We start from the raw sequence: 19,605 nt of genomic DNA, 5'->3' as shown, positions 1-19,605 counted from the left end.
AACAATAATAGCGCTTCCTCTGCTACTCCTACTGGGAGTTCCATAAGAGCATCTCGTTCGGTCATCTGCCGGCTCTACCATTTCAACTCTATACTATTATACCTCTATGGGCCCGAACCACGGTCGTGGGTCGGTTCGACCGTGTGTTAATGATATTATTTAGATTTATATTGAGTTTATACAATTCTAATAAAAGCAATTATTTCTTGCATTTTATCAAATGCCAAATACAAGTGTGAGTCCATACATAGAAAAAAAAAAAAATACAAGTGTGAATCACGATTAGTGAGTATTATATTCTTTGATCACGATTCGCGCCACATCCGCGCAGACGACCTTGAGGCTTCACCCGTCAGCTGTTAAAATTGCTAGTGTCAAGATATGCGTCGCGCGGCAAGCTTGTGTGAATTCTAAATCATATTCATTAACCTAGCAAGATGTATAGCGTAATTATAACAATTATTGTTATTTTGCTTCTGGTTTGGGATGTGGGATATTATCTCAGAGCTTATTTAGTCGTTTTCTTTGGGAGACTGTTTCAAAGAAGATTCAAGATCAATGAAACCACAGTGCTGTACGGTAAGTATTTGAAATATTGATAAAATATTCATGTTTTAAAATGATAACTGATGTTTTATAAACTTTTTCTCAATCTTCATTCCACAGTCTACGAAGCATTGATAGAAACAAGCGGGTTTTTTTAGGTTACGTTAAGAGATAGCTACACAATTTAATGTACTTCATAAAATAATCTCACACCGGAAAGTTTTAGTTTCAGTATGTACAAAAACATAGAAGCCATATTCTCTATAAATTAGTTTACTAGGTAAACCAAGAACAATTATGGTAAACATTCTACACGGTACTATTGATTTTTCGCACTCAAGGTTCGCCAGAAGAATTGCGACTGCATTGTACTTATTAGTATGTATCATCCTTAGACAAACTATTTGTGGAATCGCTTGCATTTTTACGAGTTGTTAACACTATGATGTAATAGAGTATGTTATCATTATAATTATCAGTATGAAGGTTATTCCGCGCATGCGATTTGCGGCACGCCGGTCTTTCTTTACCATAGGTATTCCGTGGGTATTCCTGAGTCACGAAGCTGGTAAACTCTGATAGAGTAGGTATTTGCTCGGCAAGGCGTACATGAATGTCACAGTATAAAGTTTGAAAACTAGTTAAGGTTTTGTTCGTTTTGGAACTCTGTTAAAAATATCGGTTGAAGTTGCAAACCTGAACTCATTTGAAGGAGGTAAGAGATTTGCCACTTTAACTAACAATTCTTAAAGTGGCAACTGAACTCCACAATAACAAATCAATTGATACCTATTTATCAAAATCACCTCAGCAGTTTTGACGCTATGCTAGAATTCACTTACACGGCTCAAACATATCCACCTGCAAACAGGCGCAGGCGCCGTAGTCGGGTAAATAGTGATAAACCAAATGAATATGTATTTTGAAACAGCGGGTTCAAGGTCATCAAACATCGAAAGGCTTAGTATAGTCTCTCGCTATAAGATAGCTTATTAAGCGAAGATCCAGACCTCATACTGCAGTAATAACAACTCATACAGCAGTAATTTCTGACGATCACAATATAGATTCATATAAATTGATATGAATGTAATTTGTAATGCAATAGTATGTTGTGTAATAAATAAATCTGAATCTGAATCATTATACAAACTCGGCAATCTCCCTTGCGTGCAGTCGATGGGTCTATGAGCAGTACGAACAACAAGACTGATTGATGCACGCAGTGCGTGTAGGTACACTTGCTTTCGGAATATCTGAAGCGACCAAGATGCTCAGAAATATCACCATAAACATGAACTCTATCGCCTTAATAAAGTTTCTACTACTATCATTATAACGATAGAGTGCACTTTTAAATATTTTAGCACTGTACTGCAACTCCGTCGAGATTCTAGTTAGCAGCACTATCAGATACTAACAGAATTGTGTCATAAAAACCATTCCTTCGAAACCCAATTTCACTTCTGACCCACGTACATCGTCTAGTAGCAATTAGAACAACGCCATCAGTTTAAGGAATTATAAAAAAAAAAACATCCGTCGAAATGTTAGCTTTTATGGAAAATTTAAGTAAAGTTAACTGTAAGAATATTTAAGTATATGAAATAAAGCGCAAGTTCCTTCAACTTTGGTAGGTGAGCGTAAAGTAGATAGACATCTGAAGCGAAACGTAAATCGTAATTAAATATTAAGGACTGTTAATCACCATTAAATGTCGATGATTTTATAATGTTTGTAACATAATAGATATATCGCGGTAACCAAAATAAAAGCGTCAGTAATGGCGTCTAAATTACGTTCCTTAACAAAAAAAGGACTTTTTGAATGATGAGATGAGTAACAATCTAAGTTTAGTAATAAGTGCCAGTCTTTATTATTTCCTTCACGAAAATTTCTTAACGAGTGTACAGACGTACAAAAAATAATAATATACAGTTGTATAATGGTAAGTTACTTTGGTGAACGATCTTTGACCGAGGCTTTTCACTTGTTTATCTTTAGGTCAAAGTCCACTCTTGAGTTGTTTCTATGTAAATAGCCAGTTATCGTCATTGCCAGGAGAGGTATTTATGGAAGGAGTCTGTCAAGCCAATTCCGCCAGTAGAAAAAAGGGGCAACAAAGGGTTATTGTCCCATAGAAAATTAGAATTTTCGCCTTTTTCTACAGACAAAGTTGTTTGACAGAGTATAGTTATCATTTAGCAAGGAGCTCTTAAATTCATGACGACATTTTCCAGTTGTTCAAACGTGTTCACAATATTTAGCAGACTTACGAGTAGATATTAGTGACCAAATGGCTCCAGGAATAAATTAAAGCGGAAGTGTTTTCAAGCATATGGAGTTGAATGGAAGACTTTGCGTGAATTAAGCACTTACGTTAGGTACTAGCCGATTGTGAAACGGCCATGAAGTTATAATTCTAATCTTTTACTTATAAATTTTAGTTACTCAAATAGGGGAGATTCTCAATTCGATATTTTATTTTTCTCCTTGAAGGTTATTGTGATTAGACATAATGTCAAGAAGGCCTAAAGGTCGGTAAACCAAGGCTTACGAGGCGTATGTGAGTTTTTGCACGACCAATTGCGGCTTTTTTAGTTAATAGATAAAAACATTGTAGGTTTTATATATTATACATAAAAAAAATTGAAATAGAGGTGTGTTGTCACAAAAAAACTTAGTAGTTACGTAAATATACTGTCATCTTTCGACACATAATTAAAACTTTTAGAACGTCATTTGACTTTGATCCTTATTATTTCACTGATATGTGTTCAATTTGTTAATATCTAAAAGTGGCGCCATCTTGCCGGACACTACCTAAAGGTTATGGCGCCATCGCTCGAAACGATGCTGCTATAACTTTGGCCTATGATCTATTAGATGGCGCCACTTTTTGATATTTGACAAATTGAACACATATCAGTGAAAGAATAAGGATCATAGTCAAATGGCGCTCTAAAAGTTTTAATCATGTGTCGAAAGATGGCAATAAATTTACGTCGCTACAAAGTTTTCTTTGACAATACACCTCTGTTTCAAATTCTCTTTGGTATTAGGTACGCTTAGTACTTAGAACGATCAAATCAACATTTGTGGTTCTGGCTCTTATTCCTTTAACTGCTGAGCTGATCTCTACTGCTATTAGCTCATATAAAAATATGCCAAGATCTAGTCCTCGCACCTATCTGATATCGATTAATCGTGTTCCTACTGTACTGTAATTGAAATCAAAATTAAGTTGATTACCTATCCATCTTACCTATTATTCAATGTGTCGTCTGAATTTGATTAGGCTCTATCTACCTACTCTGATTTTGCACAGATGCGGTTTGTATCAAAAACGCTTGGGCAAATTCGCTTGAGTTGGTTGCGGTCTTTCTTGTCGACATTTACACTGTAATGGGAACAATATATAGGCTAGAGAAATAAACAATATAATCTTCAAACTACTCCTTCCAATCATTTCCTATTACAGAGCTTCTTGGTCATACATAATAGAAATTCGGTTTTCGTTCTACTACCTAATTCTGATATTTGGCGTACTGTATATAAGTACTATTCACTGTATATAAGTCTAATAGTACTAAGCATTTTACTTGTATTCTCATTAAGGAAGAGCGGTGTCTCTTGATTCAGGTGCTGCATATCGACCGAACTATATCGACTTATGAGTTTCACTAGTCGTTATACGTCTGCGGGAAGTCCCCGCACGTTTTATATCGACCAATGAAATTGAGCCATTAAGCTTTTAAGTTAATTAATATATATATATATATATATATTTTATATTGAAACCATTCCTTCTAGGCATCTGTACCACCCGTGACGTGGACATCTTCTTCACGCATATGAACAACGCGCGCTACCTCCGAGTACTAGACTTCTCCCGCATCCACTTCTACGACCGCACCGGCCTCTACGAGAAGCTCGCGGCGGTCAAAGGCGCGGCCCTAATGGGCGCTAGTACTATTCGCTACAGGAGGCCGCTTGATATATTTAGCCTTTACAAAATAGAGACCAAGGTGAGTTTTTAGCCCAGATCCTGAAATATCGAGGTCTAGTGACAATCGTTGACAGAAAACGCCAAGCGAAAGTGAGTCAATGTACGAAAATGATCACGTGACTATCTTGTTGTCTATAAAGCAAGCTTTGGTCTGGCATTGGCATTTTGGTTGGCATGCTAATTATTTCCCGAGTCCACTACATTGAGAAGCTCGCGGCGGGCAAAGAGGGGCTAATGGGTGCTAGCCCTAGTATATATGCTACAGAAGGCCGCTTGACATATTCAGCCTTTATAAAATCGAGACCAAGGTGAGATTTTAGCCCTAATCTTGAAATAACAGGTCTATAAAGCAAGCTTTTGTAAGGAGCAATGTACAATACTCAGTAATCTCAGTATGTTGGAGTGCTAATTATCTCCCGAGTCCACTTCTACGAGATGCTCACGGCGGTCAAAGGCGCTACATTGATGGGTGCTAGTACTGTCCGCTACAGAAGGCCACTTGACATATTCAGCGTTTATTAAATCCAAACCAAGTGACGTGAGATTTCACAAATACTTGAATATCAGGTCTATAGAGCAAGCGAATTGTAGGTACATTTCTCAGCTTTCAGAGCGCTGAATGTCTTCCAGATCTGCTTCTACGACCTTCTACGACATTCTATGTCAAATCTGAATTATGTTCAGCCTCATTTTGACATCAGAGTCATTTACATCTACATAATAGATGCGTTTTTGACTCCGCCTCCTCGTCACATAATATTTACCTAATACATAGTATCAATGGACAATGACATCACAAAAAATAATAAAGAAGGGAATTATGCATATTTAATAGGTCGTCGGATGAGTAACCTCTAAGTAACTCCCATAATTAACAATGCACCGGTTACCTACGATCGAATTTACTTTCAGTAACGGTTACGTTGTAGGCGTTTAAAATATCAATACGTTTCTTCTTGCAGCAGTAGGTATTTCCTATCGATATATTTTTTTTTCATTTCATTGGCCTGTCGAAAAATGCTAGGGACTATTAAAAACAAACATAAAGTAACTAGGTTATATGACTCTTAAAGACAAAAATCTAAAAGAGCTTCCATTGATCTATTCAAATCAGCCTACCAAACATTTGTGTATACTAAAGACAACCTTTAATAAACTTACAGATGTTATGCTGGGACGAAAAGACGATCTTCCTCGAGCACAAGTTCATCACGTTGAAGGACAACTTCGTGCGCGCCATAGTTCTCTCACGGACGCACATAGTGGGCCTCGACTTGCCGACGGCTATGGCGGACGTTCCCGAAGCACACAACATGAAAACCTTTCCAGAGGAGGTGGTCCAGTGGCAGCAGTGCTTGGAGACTGCGAGCGCTAGGTTAAGGAAGAAGGATTAGAGTAGGTAGGTAATGCTAAAGACTGATGCATTTATTGTCCTGAATTGAGTTTAGGCTTGGTCACCTTTTTTGACAGGGAGTTGCGGTACGCCGGATGGAAGTTAATAATTCTGCGACTGATAACATATGATCAGCTAATCTCTTATAGAGCGACGATTAAATAAAAAAATATCCGGCCCTGAAAAGGCGGCATTAATAGAAGGAATTTATGCTTATTGAATTGTAATTGCTCGGCAGAATACTTGATATTGTTTATGTGTGATTAATTGATTACTTAATGTGTAAAATAGTCATTCCCTCCCCAAATTCCCAATATATCACCGTCTTACATATTGCGAGGAAAAGCCTTTGTCTAGCAATTGAAGTCAAATACAAGCTAGTAGATCGAGGAAAGCAACTGTTGATTTGTTTGTATTTATCTTTAAGCTAAGATAATACTGCTACTTAAGAAAAAGAAAAGCATTAGAAAAGGAACATTAGTTGTTACCGTGCCTACTTTGAATATCTACACAGGTGCAGATTGGACATTTGCCAAAAAAAATCTTGTTCGAATTTAAAAGTCGGAGGCTTTGGTCGATGCTTTTTTTTATTACCAAATGTTGTAATTATTGTTGAACCAATGAGATTGGGAACTAGAAAGTCAGTGCGATAACGAACAAAAAACGTGTTAAATATGTGAGTTACTGATTCGGGACTTTAATCGGAGATCAGAATACCGAAGTTGACGGGCCCACATTTCACACGTGATTGATTTATTGCTCTATTGTCAAATATATGAGTAATCAAAATTTAAAAATATTATCTTTATTCGAAATTCGTTTAAGTGCATTTCGCCATCAACTAAAATAATACATAATTATATGTATTGGATTTGGTGAAAGAGATTCTGGCTGAATTGCCTGAAATCTATATAGCTAAGTATTCGTTTTGAATACTTTTACATCGAAATCTGATACATGGAGGCCAATTCGAACTTAAACTGACATCAGAATGATATCTAAATGATGTAATTAGTTATCATGCGTCTTGTTCGTGCCAATACATGTACGGACAAGTACGAGCAAAGTTTACGATAACTTAATTACGTTTTGGATGCCATTTTTGATGTCAGTGTACGTTCGAATTGGCCTGATGGTAAATCATGATATCGGTCTCACTCCCTTAAGTAATTCATTATTCATAGTAACAGACCAGCTAAGCTGCCTGCGATTTTGATAGCCCAGCCGGTCCAAAAACTTAGCTTGGTTGACTCTAATCCCTGTTCCTGCTGGAACAATTACCTCTCACGTAGATATTAAGCAGCAGGTATATTGTGGTTTTGACCAAAAGTTACTTAAGACTCGCTTGGAGCCGTTTAAACTTGGGAATAGACGGGCTACTTTAGCACTTACATTATCTTGCCTTTGAATGGATCTCAGTGTTATCTCAGGAAACGTAATTCTGTATGACGGAGAACGCATATATGCGTTGCTGGCAGTGAATGTGAAAAACGTGGAATATTATTTGTAAGAAGGAGGAGCATTAGCTAATACAGAACATTAGGTTGTTGCTATTTTTTGAAATTGAGGGGAGATTTAAATCTTCTTGGGACAGAGGTGTAGGGTTAGAGCCGGTGTAGCTTTATTTGACGTTCATAAGCGCATTGTAACATGCCTACTTGAATAATAAACTATCTTTATCTTTTTGACATGAACGTTTCTAAGCTTTTGATGATTATTGCTTGAAAACACGAATTAGGTTATCTAAATTGCAAAATCGCAATACTTTAATATTCCACTTTCCGTAGTAAGTGAGAGTTCCATACTTACTTTAGTACCTCAGAATGAATATTTACTCAAGCCTTGTGATTTTTCTTATTAAAATCACTTAACAAGCTGTAAGATTTAAAATGTACATCCGAGCCAGTTACTTAAAATTAAAGGCGAATTTTTTAGAGGTACAAATACTAAAGAAAAAAATGATGTTTTTAAGCGTACATATCTGATTTTGTTACGCTGTACACTTTTTTTACCAATATTTTTACGCAGTACGCCTTTGTATCACAAATATACCTACTTCGAGTAATTATTTTATTATTGCGTCTTAATATTTAGTCATTTTAATTATAGCCTTAACTTATTATCTTAGAATTACAATAAGTATGTACTCAAAGTACCTGCTTATGCTTTGATTTAGAGTAGATAGTTAGGGGACGTATTCCAATGTGTTATTAGGTACGATTAAATCTGTAGGACTGTTTCGTCTATAAATGATTTGTATGAATAACTGAGTGCAAGGTGCACTCAGTTCTTCATACAGCAGATATAGAACTGAACTACATTAAACTTATAAGACTTCTTAATTCAGTCATTAAGGGGCTTAAAGTAAGATTGGGCTACATGCATGAACAATATTTTATATTTTTCGTTAAATAAACACGTCCAACTACAGAAAATTAATGCAAATATGCGAAATCCGTCTTTGCGGTAGTGGTTAGCCCCGTTTGTCGCTCCGAGCTTTGTATATCCAGTTGGCTTGACCCGGTCTTACATTCATAAGTAATGGAATCGGAGGTCTACTAAAATCGTGTATGCCGGCGGGGAGGGAGGAACTGGTGGGCGTGGCTTAAGCTGGATCCAGACGAGTGTAACGCGTACGATTACGTGTAATATAGCGTCAAAGTGTTCACTGTTCGCCTTTGTGGTTGCGCTAAAAAGTGACAGTCTATGGATCGGGCACGAGCGTTACATGTAATGCTCGCAGTGCCGTTCATACGCAGAATTCCTGTTACATTACACCATGGATTACATTACACGTTACGCCCGTCTGGATTCGCCTTTAGGAATAGGTATCCGCAGCCTTAGTAGGCCCAATTTCCTTATGTTATAACGAGAGAAATGTAACTATATAGCCCATTGAAAGCGTTCTAAATAAGGGTAAGGGTTGCAATAAATCTGCTCGTATTTTATTCGAGTATGTTAATACCTAGTCACAAAATGCTCTTCTTAAATTCGAGTTTCTGACTTTGAAAGCCTACCGGGTCATTGTCAACTACCTGAAAAACATTTTTTTTTTTTCAATTTTCCCAAGAAAAGACTTATGTTACGGCAAAAGTCACTAAGGAAAGTTTAAATTTGCATGTAGGTATTGACTCTTGACTTGAGTTGAGGCACAGTCCGTGCTGCGCGCTTTTTGTATGGTCATTTTCCGCCGCGGTGCGCGTGCCACATGATTTCTCAATTTAGATGTTTCTGGGGTACAATATATACTTAGCAGGTTTATTAGAAACATTTGAATATCACTGGAAGTAGAATCGATTGAAATATTCATGAAATTCCAAAAAAATCATGCATGAAGCTAATTACCTAATACTTGGCCAACCAACTTGTAAAATTTATACTGTACTTAAATCAAGAGATATTCTTGCATTTCATTGTATGTTTCTATGTATTAATATTAATTGTAAATCATCATTACCAGCGAGTTAGTGACCGTTTATCTGTTCGCAATTTCGTGACATAGTAATAAAAATATATCCCTAGTTATAGCCAATTTCGATTGGTATGATTTATTAGAGTTAACGTAACATAATGACTAAAATCATATTGCCCGAGCTTATGCCTTAAAATTGTAAAGGCTCGTGGCTGTCAAAAAATTGCTACCGATAACAATCACTAATCACTCGGAATACACACACATTTTGTGTTCTCTAGTAAGTATTTAGTGTCATTTGTTTTCTCATGTTACTATTTTGTTAAGCAGTATTAGATTTAATGGCAATGACTTACGCAGAATTTAATGAAGTGTAATGATTATTGTCTCGTTCTATTTATTGTACAATGATATGTACTTATGATGATTGTTTATTTAATAAACCACTTAAAGTATAGTCATTTTTAATAAACCGCTTTTAAATTATAGTAATTTCTTATTTTTGAACTTCTAAATACATATTTTGAATTACCGAGGATTTCGGCGTATCGAGGTACCGCTGAACCTATAAAGTATCCCTGTCTGACGTCTTCAGACTAGTGTAGCGTCAACAATGCACGATGTCATGCATATGTAATTTTTTAAACAACATAAGTTTTTTTTAAGTTTTAACTAATTTCGAGTAAGACTTGCGGTTTGATGGTTCGGTGGAAACATGCATTTTATTGACTTATGTTATTGCGGAATCATCGGACTTGTTGCTCTAGCGAGGGTCAAGGAGGAATCTGGATTAAAGGAAAATGATAAACCTTTGGCGTGGGACTAATGTTAACTAAAAAATGTATACAAGGTTATATTAGTGTCTTGACTTGTTATCGAAATGTATTATAATGACTACCGAAACCTCCTTTATTAATCAGCATATCGTAATTTTATATTTGAAATTTTCCGATGTATTTTTTTAAACTACAACCCCATATCTGTTAAACAAAAGGTATTGTTTCTTTTATGCAGCATTCACTACTGCTTCTGCGACTGACTGAACGGGAAAAAGCCCGTTTTAAAAGCGATTTTATGTTCCTAATTATATGGTTCAAAATCATGTACCTAACAGTTCATTCGGGGATAACACGTTTGGGTGATGTAGAAAGATCGGCTGTGCACATTCAGGTAATTTATTTTTGGAGATAAAATGTGTTATCTCCGAATAACTCTTACATGAATTTAAATCAAAAATTGCTTTTTAAACGGGTTTGTTCCCGTTCAGTCAGTAGCAGTAGTGAATGCTGCATAAAAGAAACAATACTTACCTTTTGTTTACCGGATTAGGGGTCTAAGCCCAAAAAAAAAATTGTGTTGAAAATAACGTGATCACGCAACCTTAATAATTTATTTCAGAAGTTAAAGTAAAAAGAAAGAATAAAAACATTTAAAGTAAAAAGATTCCGAGGTGAGACCTACTTAGTAGGTTATCCCATATTTTAACAAGAGATGTTCATAATTGCTTAATTGCTATGCTTAGCATAAATTATAAATAATTGAACATATGAATTGTTTTTAATTTTAAATGATTTACGTAGTTAAATATTACAGAAGCTAATTTAGGCAATGTAAAGTGGGTGGTGGCGCGGTGTACATGTTTTTTTTTTTGATAAAAAAATATATCAATATGTATAGCGTTTTAACGGCAGTGGCTCTTTTGTTTATGATTTTCGATGTTAGCTACTATATCAGAGCGATTGGGGTTCTTTTATTCGGAAGACTTTACCCAAATAAATGCAAAATATCGGAAACAACATTTCATTATGGTAAGTAATGTGCGTTTATTTTATTGTAAATTTGATGATCGCTAGTTGGGTATTCTGATGGTTGAGAAGCCCAAGAGGGGATTTTTGTAGTTAATCGAACGCGTTAAGATATGAGTGATATCTTGCTACCCCGTGGAGTCTACCTTAACCACTTTAAGCCGATTGTGACAGGTACTTGTATGCATTTCCTTAATCTGACGGTTACAATGTGAAGATCGCGCGTCAAACTCGTGATCGTTAGATTATGGAAATGCGTACAAATAATAGTCACCAAAACCTCGAACAAAAAAAAACTGAAGACGCTTAATTTCCTGCTCGCTGCAAAAGAAAGAAAGAAGAAGTATATAACCTTTTTGTCTTCGTATTATCTTTATCTAATAATCTTTTGATACCAATAGGGACACATTTAGCATCGGCGCCGGCTCCCCAGCCATGAGGAGAGTTGTATTTTAAAGGTGTTATGATTATGAATTATGAAGTTCTCAAGACCCGTTCCCTACGCGTTAATGAGAATTGTATAGCCTGTGTTCTGCAGCTGTAGGTAGGGGGTAGGGGGGTAGGGGAGGGGTAGGCGGTAGGGGCTGGGATTGATGACATTCATATAGAGTTGGGTCTTATAAATAATTAACCCGGATAGCAGGCGCAAATTTCGTCAGTCATGTCGCCTCCCGGTTACTTTGTCATGCTATCATGAATTAAAAAAATAGTCAGCCGTTTGTGTCACAGTAACATCTCAAAAAAAAAACAACGGGTTGCACTCCGGGAGTGCCGGCAGAAGTGAAAACTTGAATATTAAAGTTGTTCATTTTTGATATTTTGGAATGGTTAGGGAATAATTTTGCACGAATTGCTTTAATTATCAGTATAAAAGTACTATCATTTATGTGGTAAAATACAATATTAATTTATTGCGCTACACAAACATGACAATTTATATTACATAAAAAATTTAACACTTCAGAACTATTACAATTATTTATTAATTATAATTTCAACAACGATCGTGGAGTTTTTCGATCAGGTCACGTGTCCGTCTTACGAATTTTCAATCTGACGAATCTATCGGTTACGTGACCTGTCGCGAGTTTAACGTTTTTCCCCATCACAAAAAGTGCATAGCGCCTCTAAAGAAGTTTTCACTTCAAACATTTCTGACAAAGTTACAATCGGGAGGCGATGACTGAACTTGTTTTTTTTATCATCATGGAAATCTGTTCCTGTCTCTCTGCCTATAATTTTTGCCAATTGTCGGCCATTCTCTACGTGTGATGACAGTCCCAACTCCGTCAAACCTTTTACACAATATGATTTGCGGTGACTAGATGCAGGCACAAATCTGAAAGATTGGTTTCAGGCATCTGCACAACTAAAGATGTTGACATCTTTTTGACGCACATGAGTAACGCCCGGTTCCTTCGAGCGGTGGACTTCGCTAGGCAGCACTTCTATGACAGAACCGGCATTTATTCCAAACTGTTTAAGAGCACGACCTTCGTGAAGGCGTCCACTATTAGATATAGACGGCCCATCGCCTTACTCAGCCATTATAAAGTCGAGACCAGGGTAAGTGTTAGTGCAGTTCCCCGTCTTCCTCTCTGGATATTACATTGTATAAAATATTTTTTCGCAATTTAATGCATGTTAACCACAGTTATATCCCTTATTTTGATTTTTAACTATTATAAAAGATAGGACCTTTATAAATTTGTAGGTATGGATGGGGTTTTTCGCTCATAATTTTTGTAATAATAATAATCAAGGAGAATATACAATAACTTCGGTAAAATATTTTTCATTAAATCTATATTCAGGGAGGAAACTGGGGACTACGTTTGTATGGATAAGCGGTTGTCCATAATGGTTTTAACCGTCACAACATCAGTCCGTCCGTCCGAATTCATAATTTAGGGTCAATTACTCGATATTATTAATTGTATGTCTTTCCCATCACGGAACAATACTGTTCCGGACATTTGGAAGGCGTGCGCAGAGTTGAAGCCGACACGTTTTGAGCCCTTTTGACACGTTATTACTATTATTAGTCTGCGAACTATCAAGTTGAATGAGTTTCCATGACAACATACGAATAATATTAGATTAACTTACCGTTCGAGACATAGGATGGTGTTTGCTCTAATTCATTTTTAGCCTAATTCGTTAAACGTTCAACAAATTTTTCATTTTTATTTAATGACGAACTTACAGATGTTATGCTGGGAAAATCAGACTATGTATCTGGAGCACAAGTTCGTCACTCTGAAAGACAACTTTGTAAGGGCTGTGGCTCTTTCACAGAATTACGTGGTTGGCGTTGATTTACCTACCGCGATGGAGGAGATCCCTGGTGCAGATGCCTTTAAGACTGCCCCTGAGGAAGTCACGCAGTGGTGCCAATTTCTGGAAGCTTCGAGCGCCAGGCTTAGGAAAAAGGATTAACATACTTTGCGTCTATCTTTATTTCTCTCACATCTGTGATGATAACATTTCCGGCAGGTATATCTACAGGTGTTCGAGTGCGTAGTATGGCGCACGTAAAATGGCAAACTTCCTTTGATTTGGTCAGTTACTAATTGATAAACTGTGAACGAAAGAAATTTACTTACATGTTTTCTTCTAGTAGGAAGTAAAAGTATAGGTTTTAGAAATTTTATTCGGCAAGTATAAAATCACCTTTAAATAAATAAAATTTGTTCAGACTTATACTTTGTATAAATGCCTATAGATACAGTGTATACTTTTTTAACAAACTTAACATTATCATATTTACAACAACCACAAGAAAGAAATCATAAACCCTCAATAAATAAATAATGGAAGTCACGCAGTGGTGCCAATTTCTGGAAGCTTCGAGCGCCATGTTTAGGAAATAGGATTAACATACTTTGCGTCTATCTTTATTTCTCTCACATCTGTGATGATAACATTTCCGGCAGGTATACCTACAGGTGTTCGAGTACGTAGTATGGCGCACGTAAAAAGGCAAACTTCCTTTGATTTGGTAAGTTACTAATTGATAAACTGTGAACGAAAGAAATTTACTTACATGTTTTCTTATTGTAGGAAGTAAAAGAAAAGTATAGGTTTTAGAAATTTTATTCGGCAAGTATAAAATCACCTTTAAATAAATAAAATTTGTTCAGACTTACTTTGTATAAATGCCTATAGATACAGTGTATACTTTTTTAACAAACTTAACATTATCATATTTACAACAACCACAAGAAAAAAATCATAAACCCTCAATAAATAACAGAATTATAGGATCGAAAGACGAGAATATATATATTTTTATACTTTTTGTTTAATAATATCAAAATTGGCCACATATACTTTTGAAACTTGTTTACTTCAATACCTAAACTATATTTATTTTAAACGAGTATTCGACAGCGCCTTAAACATTAACGTCAACAAGTTTATAATTTAGGTACAGAATCTCACGTCACCTGTATAATCATCACTGGGTTTCACAGTCACTGGTTCCTTACTCCCCGAACCATCCAAATCACTAAATGTTTCACTATTTTAATTTTTGTGACGTTCAAACGTGTTTGGTATCGGTGAGATATCGCCTTTCTTCCGGACATATCATAGATACAAGAGACAACGTGGAAATTCCCCTAAAATAGACCGATCTAGTTGATTGAAAGCAGCGTACGGCCAGGAACTGTGGATATTCTTCAGCATGATCTCTGTGAAGTAGAGAACGTCTTCCGGCTGGTATGATGAGATACGCTTGGCAGGTCTTTAAGAACCATAGTTAGACTGGGTTTCAGTGTAGGTACTCAGACGCGTTTTTCGCACGGCAGCGGCTTTACCTTTCAAACGTCACGTTCCGCTGCCATACACTACACAGTCTCTTTCACGTTCGGTGCCAGACACACACGTAGTGCCAATGTCGTGTAGAGAAGTAGCAGTGTGGCACTTAGTGTGCGGCCGGTGGAAACTAAAGCCGACGCGCGGACACGGCGCCGCTACCTGCCGCAGTTGTCGTAGAAACTGGCTGAGCCCCGGTTGGGGATCTCGGCGAATTCGCGCTTTGGTGTGCAGAGCTTGCTGCTAAAGTCTACGTTGCGTTTTCTGGAAAAAGGGGCATGCCATTAAAAAATGCAAAAATATTAGAAACTTACTTCGTACTAGGATTGTAATATGACTTACGTAATGCTCATTTGTTGGAATGAAATATGTGAATAGGCAATAATTAAAATTAAATACCTACACGTGCACTTTTATACGTTTGAGAACACTATTAGAACGGGACAGGTCATAGATATATAGAAATAGGGTACATACTTATTGCGTACTTACCTACAAAAAATAGATAGCTTTCCAACCGGTGTACTGTACTTGTGTTATTTACTTTTTTTTCAATTCATCTATGTAATAGTAAAAATATAACACTGATGGAAATTGATATGCTTAATACACCCTCGGGTGGAAAACATCCGTTTGGGTGTCCCAGATACCGCTGGAGTGACGAATCCCTAAAAGACCTGTCCGTTCTCGGAATACTCAACTGGCGTGAAATGGCGCAGAATAGGGCAGAGTGGCGTTCTCTTGTATCAGAGGCTAAGATCCTGTTTGGGTCATTGAGCAAGTGAAGTAAGTAACATACCCTCTGCTAGGCAGTTCCATCTGGTCGACCAGCACTGACTTGACGTACAGGCGGTCGTTGCACCACAGAATGCAGAGAGACCGCGGCTCCAGCACATTCATGTCGTATTCCCATGATAATTCCACCTGCGAAACAAGATGCTTGTGAGTGCAGTCTGCCTCGTAATATTACAATATGAACTAAAAACACACGTCTCTTTGTTCATATCTATTCCATTTTATTCAAAATGATCTCACTGTCGTTCAATCCCAAGCTAACGGGATTCATTAACTTCACGTTAAAACAGGACAACAAGGAGTCAACACACGGATGGATAAAAGTTGACTCTTTTGTTCCCAAATTTTAAGGATAGTGGAGCCTTAAATACCTATATGATATATATATGTGGTTGTAAGTTAGCTATAGATATTGAGATAGACGGCCACCGATATAGTTTGGGCTCTATCAAATTGTTTCGTCAATGTTCTAATCATAAATTAGAACCCATATCTGTGTCATTAAAATTTTGACTTGTCTATTGCACGCGGTTAAAAAATACTTCGTAATGATGTACCTTCCTAACTTTGCCACCCAAATCCATTGGGTGTGTGACAACCACTGTGAATGACGTCCCGTGTTCTAATCTGAAATCATAAATCGAGTCAGTTACGTAGAATACTCGTAGAATTCATAGTTGAAATTCGTAGAAATGTTGAATGAACGGTCTTACTTGACGTAATTACTTGGGGTTAAATCCATCCCTCTAATTACTCCACGATCAGATAGTAACGTCACTTTTAAGAAACCCTGTCAAAAAGATAATGGTTTAAATTCAACACCAGCCATTTTAACACTTTCACTCCCAGTGCGAGCTATGCGCTACATTCGTACGTTCGTAGCGCATAGCTCGCGCCTCGCGCGCAACGCAACGTAGCGGTTCGTTGGAATTTATTTATAGCGAAAATCGCCTACGATTAGTGGAGCTATTTAGCGGATCGCTGGTGAATGTGTTAATGTAATGTAAACATAAATATAAAATTTCTTGAAATAACCATAACAAAGTACGGTTAGACTTACAAGTCGCCCATACCCTGGTTCCTGCACCAACTTGTCAATTTTTACCTGACCATAACGGCGTACATTTTTGAGTCGTTGTGTAGGTATTGTTTGTACGATTAAAATCTGCACATGACGGTATGGTCGAAATAGTCAGCACTTTTTGGGGAATTCTTAGTTCTGAAGGCCGCGCCTTTTTATATTAAGATATTAGATATTAATTTACCTGAACCCAAGACTCTGCTCCTTTGGGATTAGCTAACTGTATAGCGATCCTGTAATGGCGTTCTGAAAAAAAAAATGCACATATAATGATAATTACTAATAATTCACGGTTAAATCGATTAAAAAATCAAATCACGAATCATCTATAAAAAGTTGATTGGATACATCTCGACGGGTCCACACTTGTGCCATTTCAGCGTATCAATCTCCGTCGTATTTTTTATTTTATTTTTTATTTTATTTATTTAATGTTTACCAACAGATACAACACTACAAAAAATACAGATAAAACCCAAAAATACATGAGTAAATGTCTATCCAATAATAGGTAAACACAACATGCGTTAATACTAATCAATCAATTAAGACCTAAAGTATAATGTAATATATCATACTTATCGTTAAATTTGGTACTTCGTTTACATGCAGCTAGGGTTTTTATACTATAGCATTTTTATACAAATAATTCCTATAACTACTTTGACTTAAAGATAATATGTCGACTCGGGATGCTTTAAATAACTTGTTATGTTCCCTACATATTCTAGGTATGGTGCCTTGAGATCCGAGGTTCGTTCGGTAAGTTCTAAGAGCGAAAGGTCTGAAATTAACTATACGAGAGTTTGGCCTTGGCACTGAAAATCTTATTTTGCCTATAAGTTCGGGAAATTCAATGATTCCATTTAATATTTTGTGTAGCAAAAGTTGATCTGCAATCCACCGGCGCTTCACTAGAGGAGAAGGAGTCGTATATAATGATCATGATGATCATTTGGATATTTTTTCTTTTTCACCCAAACTGATACGCGATCACGATGAATCTTGGGATATGTGTGTGTTGGGGGACGACCGGTCTGGCCTAGTGGGTAGTGACCCTGCCTATGAAGCTGATGGTCCCGGGTTCAAATCCTGGTAAGAGCATATATTTAAGTATTTATAATTATATATTATATATATCGTTGTCTAGGTACCTACAACACAAGCCTTATTGAGCTTAAAGTGGGACTCAGTCAATTTGTGTAATAATGTCCTATACCTAATATTTATTTATTTATTTATATGATACGCTAGAATGATAAAAACGTGGATCCGTGTATGATACACATACTCTGCCTGAATTTCGAGTACTTACGGCAAAATGGTTGTTCTTTACCAGTGTTGAGATAGTACCTAGCCCCGATAGTCTCTTGTTCCTCTGACGGGTACACTTCGTTCTCTGACTGGTTGTTTTTGTTCGTTATCAAACCTGGAGAACTGTCGGCGTGGAAACTAATAAAAAAATAAAGTATGTTTTATAAATTTTACCTGAGATTTTATTTATAAAGTGCAAATTAATAATACATATAAAACTCCCGTGAGATTCGGACATATTAAAATTAAACTAAATCGAATAAACGCTCGACATGTTTCGAAGTCTAACGTGATGTGCTGACGTGTACACGTCAGTAACACGTCGCGCTCTTGACCAGTAAAGATGGTGCTCTCCATGAGGAAGATCCTCGAAACATGTCGAGCGTTTATTCGACTTAATTATACTTATGTGACCCGTTTCAAATAATTTTAATAATAGTTGTAAGTGTAAAACTTGGAGCTTAGTGGAAACAAATGGAATTACGTAGGGATTGATTTACCGGTAGGTATAAAATATTGATATTTTGTCTTTTTTTTAGGAAACAAAATCAAGGTATTGGTATGTTCGTTAGTTTATGAAAGTTAGGTATCTATTTTTAGTTATAAGTAATTTAGGCATATAATAAAATTGCAAAAATAGTTTCCAAAATCAAAAGAGATTGGTTTTCGAAAAACTTGACGTTTTGTAAAACTGGTTGGTTTGGTATGGACAAGCGTTTTCTTGTTGCAGTTAAAATATTTTCTTTTCTGTTCCCGACGGTAACAATCAGAAAAAGCATGCGCCTTAATAAAGAATATTTGTTTCTGAGAATAATGTACAGCATGCGTACCCCATGATCGCACATCCGTGGCCGCAATGGAAACATTTTCCATCAAGAAAATGTTGGTACGACGGACACTGATGTCCTGAAACATAAAAAAATCAATATCCATAGTCGTTTGAATGAACTCGATGAGGCTGTGGCCATCCTGGGATTCGGTCTCCATCGTTAGTTTCAAGTTTTCGCACTTAGAGACATTTTATTTAAGATATATTCAATTTTCTTACGGATGGGTCCCAATCCTAGTAAACTTCACCGAAACATCCTTTAGACTATTCATAATACTATTGCAACTTACTATTGAAGGAATGCTTACCTATATAGGAACACTTCCCGTTGATAGATTCCGTGAAAAGTTTAATAGCTCGAACATGATTGCAAGCCACTAGCACCCTCGAGGCCTCTTCCAGGCCCTGTTTGACCAACGTGAGGGGCACCAGCGGGCCCTCAGTGAGGTCACAACCCGGCTGTTCCTTCCCATTGTTTGGGTAAAAGTCCAAGTGGCCCACGGGTTGCGACATCCCATATCCTGCCATAAACACAAAGTCTGTCGCACGCGTGAATAAAACACGTGGATGATTAGTTACCATTTATGCGATAAATACATAAA

The 19,605-nt window shown here is 36.8% G+C and overlaps 3 protein-coding genes and 1 long non-coding RNA gene across 8 annotated transcripts in view; 2 read left to right on the top strand and 2 right to left on the bottom strand.

Annotated features, from left to right (window-relative positions):
• LOC133520008 (uncharacterized) overlaps positions 1–19,605 on the bottom strand; it is a 42,575-nt gene that overhangs the window by 5,566 nt on the left and 17,404 nt on the right. The window lies entirely within an intron of this gene.
• On the top strand, positions 331–9,846 carry LOC133520005 (protein THEM6-like). Its single transcript, XM_061854246.1, has 3 exons — positions 331–579; positions 4,360–4,574; positions 5,719–9,846. The coding sequence occupies exons 1-3, from the start codon at positions 438–440 to the stop codon at positions 5,947–5,949; spliced, it is 588 nt and encodes a 195-aa protein (XP_061710230.1). The 5' UTR covers positions 331–437; the 3' UTR covers positions 5,950–9,846.
• LOC133520004 (protein THEM6-like) lies at positions 10,785–13,868 on the top strand. Of its 3 annotated transcripts, none has more exons than XM_061854244.1 (3): positions 10,785–11,168; positions 12,523–12,731; positions 13,464–13,868. In XM_061854244.1, the coding sequence occupies exons 1-3, from the start codon at positions 10,997–10,999 to the stop codon at positions 13,602–13,604; spliced, it is 522 nt and encodes a 173-aa protein (XP_061710228.1). In that variant the 5' UTR covers positions 10,785–10,996; the 3' UTR covers positions 13,605–13,868. The 3 variants fall into 3 exon arrangements, with proteins under 3 accessions (XP_061710228.1, XP_061710226.1, XP_061710229.1); XM_061854242.1 differs by having other exon boundaries at positions 13,374–13,868; XM_061854245.1 differs by lacking the exon at positions 10,785–11,168 and having other exon boundaries at positions 11,531–12,731; positions 13,374–13,868.
• The window catches only part of LOC133520002 (pancreatic triacylglycerol lipase-like), a 66,389-nt gene continuing 61,029 nt past the window's right edge, over positions 14,246–19,605 (bottom strand). For 2 of the 3 annotated variants that reach the window (XM_061854239.1, XM_061854237.1), the window contains 8 exons: positions 19,312–19,542; positions 19,005–19,080; positions 18,176–18,312; positions 17,045–17,106; positions 16,493–16,569; positions 16,337–16,406; positions 15,784–15,908; positions 14,246–15,248 (listed from right to left, as the gene is read on the bottom strand). In XM_061854239.1, the coding sequence (XP_061710223.1) occupies positions 15,143–15,248; positions 15,784–15,908; positions 16,337–16,406; positions 16,493–16,569; positions 17,045–17,106; positions 18,176–18,312; positions 19,005–19,080; positions 19,312–19,542 (884 nt within the window). In that variant the 3' untranslated portion in view covers positions 14,246–15,142. The remainder of the gene's footprint in view (positions 15,249–15,783; positions 15,909–16,336; positions 16,407–16,492; positions 16,570–17,044; positions 17,107–18,175; positions 18,313–19,004; positions 19,081–19,311; positions 19,543–19,605) is intronic. The other variant, XM_061854238.1, reaches the window with a different exon arrangement.

This window comes from Cydia pomonella, chromosome 7 (genome assembly GCF_033807575.1).
Source record: "Cydia pomonella isolate Wapato2018A chromosome 7, ilCydPomo1, whole genome shotgun sequence".
NCBI lineage: Eukaryota > Metazoa > Arthropoda > Insecta > Lepidoptera > Tortricidae > Cydia > Cydia pomonella.
Note: the sequence above shows the minus strand (reverse complement) of the source record. Positions and strands in the feature narration are given on the sequence as shown.